The sequence below is a fragment of the Otolemur garnettii genome, unplaced genomic scaffold (assembly GCF_000181295.1).
Source record: "Otolemur garnettii isolate 467f Iridium unplaced genomic scaffold, OtoGar3 scaffold00051, whole genome shotgun sequence".
NCBI lineage: Eukaryota > Metazoa > Chordata > Mammalia > Primates > Galagidae > Otolemur > Otolemur garnettii.
The window spans coordinates 1,365,279-1,377,126 of record NW_003852446.1 but is presented as its reverse complement, the minus strand read 5'-3'; the positions used below and the strand labels follow the sequence as shown (position 1 = coordinate 1,377,126).

Sequence of the window (11,848 nt, the reverse complement as noted above, 5' to 3'; positions counted from 1 at the left end):
AGGCAGGTGAATTGCCTGAGCTCACAGGTTTGAGAACAGCCTGAGCCAAAGCAAGACCTCGTCTCTAAAAGTAGCCGGGCCTTGTGGCAGGTGCCTGTAGTCCCAGCTACTTGGAAGGCTGAGGCAAGAGAATCACTCGAGCTTAAGAGTTTGAGGTTGCTGTGAGCTATGACACCACAGCATTCCACTGATGGCAACAAAGTGAGACTCTGTCTCAAAAAAAGTGGTGATGATGAAAACAACCATCTTACTAGAAGGAGCTGCCAACACTGAGTCCACAGTATGGCAGGCATTAGTTAAGGACTTTGAGATTTACCTTTCCTTTACTTTTATGTTTCATTGTGTTTGGGGGGGAGTTTTTCAAGGGGTAGGGGTTGAGACAGGGTCTTGCTCTGCCACCTAGGCTAGAGTGTAGTGGTGTCATCATAGCTCACTGCAGCCTCCAACTTCTGGGCTGAAGCGATCCTCCTGCCTCAGCCTCCTTAGCAGCTAGGACTACAGGCACACACCACCACACCCAGCTAACAAGTTATCTTTTCCAACCCTTCAGAATCTCAGGTCATTCTTGGTCACAAGTGCACACTGAGCCTTCTGCTGGGGTAATGAGCTGCCAGAAGCAATGAATATTGTCTTCACAAGTGATCAGATGAGCATCTAGAACATAGAATAGGACATGTTCAACGGCTTAGGGCAGTGAAGACCAGAATATTCTCCTGGGTGAAAGCAGGTAGGGACAGCATAACATGCCACAAACAAAATCAAAGGGTGACTGTCACCTGTTTTTTTTAGTAACTCAGAAACAAGAACATGTCATATGATGTGGGAAATTCATTAACTAAAGCCTTGGCCTCCATAAGCCGCTACTGCTTGTTTTATTGTCAGCACTAAAAGCAGCAAACTCCCCGAATGGCATAAGCATAGTGGAGGTTTAATTTCAACTTTCTGTTCAAAAAAGAGGAAAACTTTAGTAACTAGGTAATATGACTAATATTTTCCAGCCTTAGACCACAAAGTACCAGTGTTTAGAATAAGTCAGTCCTGGTAGGATGTGGGCATGCATGTAGGAAGCCACACCCAGCAACCAGCAATTTATTATGCCTCTGGCCAGTTTTTTTCTAATAACAACACAGCCAATGTTGAAGGAAACAAAATAAACTTACAATAAAAATGTATTTATAGAGCAGTTTCAAGTCCTTGGATTTAGCTAAATTGGCATTACTAGTATATAACCATTCCGTTCTTACCCATTCTTTTCATTATATGCATAGGGCAGCGGTTCTCAACCTGTGGGTCGTGACTCCTTTTAACAATGAAAATACATTGCAGCATTAGGAAGGTTGAGCACCACTGGCATAGGGATCAAAGAGAGTAAACACAAAATGGAGAGAAACAGACCTCAATGTAGCCCCAAATTTGAAAACTCTGTCAATATCTTTTAGATACTAGAGAACATGAAAGATTCCTCTGTAATGATAAATCACCACTCAGCCGCTTCATCACTCTGTAAACTCACACTTATCTCTCTACAAATACACTCATTATCCTCTCCCATCTTCCAAATGGTTCTAAACCAAGGGGCAGTTTTGTCCCCTAGAGTTTGTTTGGTCATGCCTGCAGACGTTTTTGGTTATTATAACTGCACGTGAGCTAGTAGACAGATGCCAGGGGTGATGGTAAACACCCTACAGTACATGGGACAGCCCCTGAAAACAGAATGATTCAACCTCAAAGTCAAGAGCGCCTTGGTGGAGAATCCTGGCAACATCCAGACATGGACGGTCTCTTGTAATTTCAGGAGGGGAACGAGAGGCAAGAGGTTTGAGGGAGACCATCTGCTGCCAAGCTTGATCTTCCATGTTGACAGCTGAGCACACACTTGGAAAATGGTCAGCTAGAAGTAATTCTCCAATTCCTAACTTGGGCCAGAATATGCTGGAACATTAGGCTACTTCACTATTTGTAAACATTACTATGCAACTTCCAGAAACTGAGATTCACACAAAGAATTTGAAGTCTATGAATCAAGCTTTGCAAAAAAAAAAAAAAAGACAATTACTAAGAAATGATAAAGAACAGGTTCCAAAATATTTAAAACTGGGCCATCTCTCTTACAGTTTCTGGAAGACATTATTTTACAAGCTAAAATTAGTCAAAAAAGCACACCCCACATTTATTTCAATGAATCAACAGAGAAAGAGTTATTCTCACAGTTCATAAGGCATATATAATCCTGGGTCGGATTGGCAATGACACCACAGCTACAAATTGTTAACACACTGGGTCATTTTTTAAAGCCAGCAAGCTTTTTTTTCTCTCTTTAAGGAAGTGGTGTACTCACAGGCTCGATTCCGGGTTTTGTAAGTGCACGTGTAGAGGCTGCAGAGCCTTGCTGGCATGCACCTCAGAATCTGGAACTTTCTCCACAGCAATTTGTGTGGAGCTGCTTGAAGAATCCCCCTCAGGCTGTTCATCACCACCATCTTTAGCTTGAAATCTTGATCAGCTCCCGAATAGCTTGCAGGAACCTAATAATCTCGAGGGGGGAGGATAGAAGAGGAAAGACTATAAAACCCGAGAGTTAAGATCTTGGGGAACCCTCTAAGGAGGACAACATTCAGACTAGCAGTACACACCCCGAGGTGGGGGAGGGCAAATGGGAGTCAAGAGTTATTCACTTTTGTTCCTCAAACTCATTTGTCCCCTCTGTGGAGGGAAGGGAGGGTCTTGACCACTGACTCATATGCTTTGCCTGTCCCCTGGGGCTGGCAAATACCAGAGATCCAGAGAAAAGATTCTCTTTAGCCACAGGAATGGAAAAAAAAAACTGTTTACTGTACCGTTTCTGAAAATTGAAAACAAAATCGCTCTCTGAAACCCCAACTAGGTATCCACACCCCACATGGTGTCCACGTGTAGGAAGATGCCCAAGATTAAAGCTGCCTCCAAGCAGCTGGGATAAAAACAGTCATCTGTGTCTAGATTGCTTAAAAAGAACCCAAGATGCATCCTGCCAAAATAGTCCTGGGCGGTTTTGAAATGAAAGCTTAGATATAATCTGTGATTCTTTGCCAGTTTTAGTGTTACACTGGCAAAGGCCCTCGAACATTGGGAAAATGAACAAGGTTACTCCCGAACCCTTTCTACCTCTCACATGTTCTCAGTGACAGTCTCTTCTGAGACTGAGATGATGATTTCAAGGTACTCACTGTGGTGTCCTGACATACTGTAACACTGACTTTAAACGCTTGCCCTCAATCCATCCCCACTCCCAAACTGCTTCATTCACTTTCCCTGAAAGCTCCCATCCCTGTACCATGTGAACAAACATGCTCTAAAATGGAAAAAAAAAAAAAAAAAACACTCTTTTTTCTTGATTACACATTCTTTCCACTATAGATTTTTTTTTTTTTTTTTTTTTTAGTTTTTGGCCAGGGCTGGGTTTGAAACCCACCACCTCCAGTATATGGGACTGGTGCCCTACTCCTTGAGCCATAGGTGCCACCTTCCACTACAGATTTTGAAGTGTGTAGTGTGAGTACTTCAGATGTGTTTAGGCAGCTGTTGGGGACATGATCTGAGCAATCTTTACAGAGTGGTGGCTGCCAGGCCATGTGCCCTGGCCCTACTGAGGTTTCAGCATCATGCCCGCTGGCCACATGGGCTTTACTTCTTCCAACTCCAGCCTGTGCAGATGTTCTTCCTTCCCTGGACCCTCTCCCTCCATCTGGGCCTGGTGAATTTCTACCCTCACTCCAGGTGACGGACTTCCATGTCACTCCCTCATGCTTACCAGGTCAGCTCAGCATTGAATGAAAAATACCTACCAGGAATGTACTTCCTGACACCATCCTCCCCAGCATCTAAGCCCCGTGGTGGTAGGAACCATGTCTGTCTCTGTCGGTTGTTTTGAAACAGAGTCTCACTCTGTCACCCTGGATAGAGTGCTATGGTGTCATAGCTCACAGCAAACTCAAAGTCTTGTGGTCAGGAGATCATCCTGCCTCAGCTTCCTGAGTAGTGATAGAGTCAAATGTAGGAATGCCCGCCACCTGGTCTTACAGGGCTGGGATTCTGCCTGTTTGAATTTTCCACATTTGTTGTCATTTCCTTTGCTCCAGGACTGTATTGGGTCCCGTGGTGCAAAGATGACCAAGAGCATAAAAAGAAGTGAAGTCCCGTCACATGCTGTAATGTGAATGAACTTTGAAAACCTAGTGCTAAGTACAAGAAGCCATCCACGAAAGTCATATATTACATGATTCCATTCACACAAACTACTGAGAATGGGCAGATCTACAGACACAGAAGGCAGAGTCTCAGTGCTAGGGTTTGAAAGAAGGAGGGAAGGGGAGTGAGCACTCACTGGGTGTGGAGTTTTGTGGGTGAAAGCTAGAATAGGCTGACTTTCCCCCCTGAAATCTCCAGCAGGTTATGGCCATGAGTTTCAGGTCCCGCTGTTGCAGTGCACACATGCCTCTGCTGGAGATGGGGGGCGGGGGTTGGAATGTCCAGCAGAGTAGATAAGAAAGTAGTTTGGTGGCCAGCGCCTGTGGCTCAGTGGGTAGGGCGCCAGCCCCATTTACCAAGGGTGGCGGGTTCAAACCCAGCCCCGGCCAAACTGCAACAAAAAACTAGCTGGGCATTGTGGCAGGCACCTGTAGTCCCAGCTACTCGGAGGCTGAGGCAAAAGAATCGCCCAAGCCCAGGAGTTGGAGGTTACTGTGAGCTGTGATGCCACAGCACTCTACTGAGGGCGATAAACTGAGACTTTGTCTCTAAAAAAAAAAAAAAGCTGAGACTTTCCTTCCTTATCTTCACACTGCCCCCCCCAAGTATTCTTTAATTTGCAGCTTAGCACTCCTTGTCCTGCAGCATGAGAACTTTCTTCCCTAAACAAAGAACTGCCTGTTTCATTGAAGCATGAAACTGTTACCTTTTCACTTTTTGCCTTGTAAGAACACGCCCGAAATTTTCTAAATAAATACAGCCCTGAGGCCTGGGCCTGTTAGCCTCGGGAGGGGCTGGCACGGTGTGTGTGCTGTGTGCTCTCACTGGGGTCAGGATACTGTGTGTGTGTGATTTTCTCAGCCCTTCTCTCCCTTTGTCTGCCTGACCCTGGCTTGAGGAGGAACCCCCCCACACACACCCAGTCTGCCAGGTTGCTACAGCGTTTCTTTTTGGGATAATGAAAAATCTTTGGAACTAATCTAGAGGGAGGTGGTGGTTGTACAACACTGACAATATTATCAATGCCACCGAATTGTACCCTTGAAAAGGTTCATTTTATGTTACATAGTTTTACTTTAGCAAGCCAGTTCAAAGCAGAACATTCGCGTATGACTCTCAGCAGTGTGGACATGCTTGCAGGAAAGGCGGGGGAGGAGTGCCGAAAGGCACAAAAAGAGAAACTGAGGAGCATGAAAGACACATTTGTGAAAGCTGATTATACAGACTGGGTCATTCTTGTCACATCGAATAAATCAGACTCAAGGGGTGGGGAGAAGAACTTGATCCCTTGGGACACAGAGCACATGCTCCGAGAATTTTCCTAAAGCCTCGCTGCCGAAACTGCCGGCTGTAACCTGAAAACAGTTCTTGTAATAGCTATGAAACAAGCTGCTGCAGTTCTAAGACTAGTTTTACCCACTGTCACCATACACCGATCAGAGTTTGCCACTTCCCCCCATTATTAGTGCCAATGAACTTTCTTTCAAGACATTTCTCCTTTTTATAAAACGTCCTGCCTTCTCTTTGTTCTTCGGACATACTGAAGACCACCTGGTCTGTGTGTATGTCTTAAATGGCAATCCGTGCTTCCCAAATAAAACATTAATTTAGATTCTTCTCTACATTTTTCACCTTGACACATTTCACTTACAGATCTGAACTTTATTTCTTCACACCATCTTTCCAAGAAGAGTGTAAGATACAACACCCACATCATAATCCCTGGTGCTGCTGAGCAAGGAGGCGACACTCCTCCCCTCTCTGTGCACACCCCTGCTAGTAAGCCACTGTACTGCTGTCCTTGGCCCTGCTCCATCTGAGCCAAAGGGGAGAAGGCTATACCCAAGGGAAAAGAGAGAAAATCGCACCTGGTGAGCTATGTCCAAGGAAAGCAGAAAGCAGAATTATTTCTTGTCACAACCCTTCAAAGAATAAAGGAGGTCTCCAGCAGAGCTATCAACAAGCCATCTGCCCAGACAAGTATTATGGCATGTATCAGTGTGCTAATACATCACTTTACAAACGGACACAAGGAACTCAAGTCACAAGAAAGGGGACTGGTAGGAAGTTAGTGGTTACCACGGAGGCTCTCCACCTCTGCCTAACTCTCTACCTGGGGTCCTTAGGCTGGTAACATCTAAAGTCATCTGCATTGCCCAAAGGTGTTTGAAACTCTCAAACCAAAGTTAAAATCAGTTTGTTTATAGTTTTGTGTGTTGGTGTGCACACATTTTTGAAGGGAGCTTATAAGTTAAAAAGTACCTTATTTAAGACCTGCAAAAGTTTAACTCAATTTCAAACACAGACTAGTAATAAACTTTCAAGGGATTGTCTTGGTCATATCTTGAGCCAAAGAATAGCACCTTGTTTTCTTTTTTTTTTTTTTTGAGACAGAGCCTCAAGCTGTCCCCCTGGGTAGAGTGCCGTGGCATTACAGCTCACAGCAACCTCCAACTCCTGGGCTCAAGCGAGTCTCCTGCCTCCGCCTCCCAAGTAGCTGGGACCACAGGCGCCCGCCACAACGCCCGGCTATTTTTTGGTTGCAGCCGTCATTGTTGTTTGGCGGGTCCGGGCTGGGGATTCGAACCCGCCACCTTAGGTGTACGTGGCTGGTGCCTTAGCCGGTTGAGCTATAGGCACCGAGCCAGCACCTTGTTTTCAAATACCTTCCTTACCTGAATTGACTGAGCTGGCTTATAGAATAAGAGACCATCAATGAGCTCAATTCAGAATCTGATTCTGTGTCAGGATCTGCTTCTGACACCACTTGTCAGGGCACAGGACTGGCCAGGTCTCGGGCCCAACTGAGGTAGGTTCCGGACGTGGACCACTAAGCTACCTTGCTCAGGAACAGTTTCTCTTAGGTGCCTGAGGGCTATCTACTTTAGCTGGAGAGAGAGAGAGAGAGTATCTTACAGTAAAGCAGTCTTCTTAGAACAGATAGATCTTAGTCCTTAGCAGAGCTTGGTAATCTTCAGCAGAGAGACGCCCTGCTGGTGTCCTGCAGGCAGGAGAGGAGACAGAGTCAGAGTAAGCGTGTCCATGATAGAATGCACATACCCCGGACTGCTGTCTCCTCCAGCCTAATATAAGGCTGAGCTCGTGCCTCTCAACACCACAGGTATAGAGACTGCCAATTCACCACTGCTCTCAATCTCGGGAACTCTCTCATGCTAGTTAGAACTAAATCTCTCTCCATGCCCTTTTCACCAAGGTGTTCTGTTACAGGTATTTCTTATAACTCTCACTCCTCCTAGCCATAGGCTATATGGGCTGCTACAATTCTGCTATTTTTCTTTTCTTTTTTTTTCTTTTGAGACAGAGTCTCACTTTGCCGCCCTGGGTTGAATGCCATGGCATCATCATAGCTCACAGCAACCTAAAACTCTTGGACTCAAAAATCGCCTTGCCCCAGACTCTTGAGTAGCTGGGACTACAGGCGCCTGCCACAATCCCTGGCTAGTTTTTCTATTTTTCATAGAGATAGGGTCTCACTCTTGTTCAGGTTGGTCTCCAACTCCTGAGCTCAGCCAATCCACCCACCTCAGCCTCCCAGAGTGCTAGTTCTGGATGACTTTTAATGTAATGATTTTCTTTTTCTTTTAAAGCCAATATCAAACAATTGCAACTCCTCGGCATTCCCTCTGATAAAACTGATTTGAGCTAAAACGAAATTTAAAAAACTGCTAAGTGGTATGGAGACACTCTGCCTTAACTGGTATTTCCTTTCCGCTGCCTTCCATTCTTGAACTGAAGCAATAGTGCACGATTATCTCATGTCAAGAATTTGCTTGTGTAAAGATGAAAAAGTCATGCTCTTTCCCTATTCCCACAAGCTCAAAATCTACAAGGAAACACTATTTAAACAAATCTCTTTCTCTCTCTGTCTCTGTCACCTTTTTTTTTTTTTTTTTTTTTTGAGACGGAGCCTCAAGCTGTCCCCCTGGGTAGAGTGCCGTGGCATCACAGCTCACAGCAACCTCCAACTCCTGGGCTCAAGCGAGTCTCCTGCCTCAGCCTCCCAAGTAGCTGGGACTACAGGGGGCCCGCCACAACACCCGGCCATTTTTTTTTTTTTTTGGTTGCAGCCATCATTGCTGTTTGGCGGGCCCAGGCTGGGGATTCGAACCCGCCACCTTAGGTGTATGTGGCTGGCGCCTTAGCTGCTTGAGCCACAGGCGCCGAGCCTCTGTCACCTTTTTTAAAGTGTGCCATAGTATACATAATAGTTATCATTTTAACCAAACGTAAGAGTACAAATTTGGTGACATTAAACCCAGTCATAGTGTTGTGTAACCGTCACTGCTATCTATACCTATCCCAGCATAAATTCTGTACTCATTACACAGCTCCTCCTTCTCCATCCTCCCAGGCCCTGGTAACCTTGCTTCTACTTTGCATCTCTGTGCATTTGCCTCCTCTCCCTACCTCCTAGAAGCAGAATCATACAGCACTGGTCCTTCAGCAGCTGGCTTTTTTTACGGAGCATAATTAAACAGATATTTCTCAATCAAAGGCAGATCCAATGGCAGCCTTGATTTAGTGTGATGAAAACATATGGGGCAGAGGCTCTAAGTGTCAAGAAGGGGTGGCATGTGACCCACGTGTCACAGGAGGAAGACAATTTCAACAGGGGGCAATGGCAGAGGGATAAACAGGGAAACTTCACAGATAGTGAGAATGTGGGGGACAGTGATTAGGCCCCAAGTTCAGAGAAGACAACTAAGGTGGAAATGGACAGACCCTTAGGTTTACTCAATTAACAATTTCAGTGTCAGGAGGATGTGGGCAATCAAGTGGAAAATGCCTCCTTTCTTGCTTACAATCTAGTTGGAAAGGGAGACTTAGTAACTTTCAGAAAGATTGATACCAAATACAATGTATACTCAACAAAAAGGATCTGCTGGCTTGGCATTCCAAGGGAAGTTTGTGATTAAGGCCAAGGGCATGCCCACCAGCCAAGAGATGTGTACCAACAAATGATTAGACACGAACAGGGCCCTATGCAAGAGACTATGTGGGGGTTCTGAGGCCTGTTAGCATGGCACCCAGAGAAGTCTGAGAAGTGACCCAGAGCTTTGCTCCACAGATAGCTGTCAGGAAAGTACTGAGGTGTGGCAGGCTGGGGCTGACTGCCAGGCCACAGTCATGCCTTAGGGACTGCCCTACACCCTGCAGTGAGGCTGTTTGTGTGCAATATGGTGGCTGGCAGTAAATGACACCTGGCCCAGAGGAAGTTTCTCCCATACAGGGCTAAGGAGCAGGAGGGCTCCAGAGAGCCTAACTTTATCCCCACTCTCTCAGTTATTGTCCTCCACAAAACCCAGCACTCAGTGATGGACTGCCTGCAGTGGTTCAGAAGTCTCAACTCTGTCCCCCAGAATCTTGCTGATCTCTGGCTGGGCTCAGTGGCTCATGCTTATAATCCTAGTACTTTGGAAGGCCGAGGCGGGTGGATTGCTTGAGCTCAGGGGTTTGAGACCAGCCTGAGCAAGAGTGAGGCCCTGTCTCTACTAAAAATAGAGAAAACTAGCCAGGTGTTCTGGCAGGTAACTGTAGTCCCAGCTATTTGAGAGGCTGAGACAAAAGGATTTCTTGAGCCCAAGAATTTGAGGTTGCTGTGAGCTACAATGATGCCATGGTGCTCTACCCAGGGTGCCAAAGTGATACTGTCTCAAAAAATAAAATAAAAGAATGTTGTTGCTGATCTTACCTACAGGGGACCCTGACTCTGAAGATTTCCTTTTGTGTCCCCTAGACAAACAAAAAACAAAAAAAAAATCCCAAATCTTTTTGTTAAGAGATGGGATCTGAATATGTGGCCTAGGCTGGTCTTGAACTCCTGGCCTCAACCAATCCTCCTGCCTCAGCCTCCCAAGTAGTTGGGACTACAGGCTTGAGCAGATCTGGCCCAAACCTTTTTATTGACGCAAAGCCAAGCATATGTCTGAACATACCATTATTCCAAATCTGTATGAATATCTGTTAATGCATTGGCCAAGTAGATGCCCAAAACATGCAGTGGAAAGTGGGGCTGCATGAGGGTTTGAGATTAATTTGGGGACTATGAATTTCCAAGAGACTGGAAGGCTTTCAGCTATTATTCCATGTGTGTAGCAGGAAGCACTGATGCTTTCTGATGACTCTGACAGCAGAGCACAAGATAGATGGGAGTGGGCAAGGAATGGAGCCAGGAAAGTCAAGGAGAAGGTGATTCCTTCAATCACTGTTCATTAAATCCATCACTCATTTATTCTTTCTTTCATTAAGATATCAACTGAACAGCTATTAGATACCAGATACTGTTCTAGGCTCACTGGGGAAAAGAACAAAGTCTCTACTCTTGTGGAACTTACATTCTAGTGGGGGATACAGATAATAAACAACAAACATAATAAAGAAGGCAATTATAGAGACAATTAGAATATGTCCAGGGGAAAGTAGAGGAGGGTAAGGCAAATTTGGAGTGCCACTGGAGAGGGGGTATTGCATTTTCAAATATATTGCTCAAGAGAGGGCTCATTGAGAAGGTGAAATCTGGCCAAAGGATTAAAGGAGGTAGGGAATTCCAGGCAGTGGCGAGGGGAACTGCCTGGGAAAAAGACTCTGAAGTGGGAGCATGTCTGGCACCTTTGAGGGATAGTAATGTGGCCAATATAGCAGATGTAGAGTGAACTGGGTAGAAGGGAGTAGAAGACGAAGTCCAGAGGTAATGGGTGCCAGGTCAAGGAGACTTCTGGGCTGTTATATAGGTTCTTTCTCCAAGTCAGGGTTTCCTCAACCTTGACACTGTTAACATTTTTGGGCAGATGATCCCTGGTTGTTGGGGGTTGTCCTGAGCATTGGCAGGTGCTTAGCAGCACCCCTACTGGCTAGCATCCACTAGATGCAAGGAGCACCCTACATAAGAGTTGTGATAAGAAAAAATGTGTCTAAAACATCACCAGCAATCCTCTGGGGGTGGGGGAGAGTTGCCCCAGGTTGAGAACTTCAAAGTACAATGGAGAGAAAATGGGAATTTTTGAGCAGGGGATAATACAATCTGATTGATGTTTAAAAGAACACTCATTTTGTCCTATTAAAAATCCCCTTGAGAGATTCCTACAGGATAATGGGAGCAAAAAAAAAAAAATCATCTGAGAAGTATACAGAGGGAGGGACAGGAAAGAAGAGGAAGACCTTCAGGATAATCCAGGAACTTGAACTAAGGATGTTACAGTGGAGGTGATAAGAAGCAGTTGGATTTGGATGTCTTGGAGATACAGCTGGTAAGAAGTGAAAGGAGCTAAGGATTGCTGGAAGATTCTTGGCCTAAGCAACTAGAAGAATAGAGTTGCCGTGAACTGAGATAGGGAAGACAGTGGGTAAAACAGGTTTTAGGTGGGAAATTAGTAGCTCAACATTGGCCATGTGGAGTTTGAAATGATATTCAATAATCTAAGTGACAGCAGCCCAATTCATAATTGCCAGGTCATGGAAGAAGCCCAAGTGCCCATCGATCCACGAATGGATCAACAAACTGTGCTATATGTACACCATGGAATACTATGCAGCCATAAAGAAAGATGGAGACTTTACGTCCTTCATGTTCACATGGATGGAGCTGGAAAATGTTCTTCTT

The 11,848-nt window shown here is 45.4% G+C and overlaps 1 protein-coding gene across 1 annotated transcript in view; it reads right to left on the bottom strand.

Moving 5' to 3' along the window:
- Positions 1–11,848, bottom strand: part of CA5B (carbonic anhydrase 5B) — a 43,984-nt gene that overhangs the window by 28,173 nt on the left and 3,963 nt on the right. Inside the window, exon 2 of the mRNA XM_012806433.2 lies at positions 2,339–2,533. Coding sequence (XP_012661887.1) covers positions 2,339–2,480 — 142 coding nt within the window. The 5' untranslated portion in view covers positions 2,481–2,533. The remainder of the gene's footprint in view (positions 1–2,338; positions 2,534–11,848) is intronic.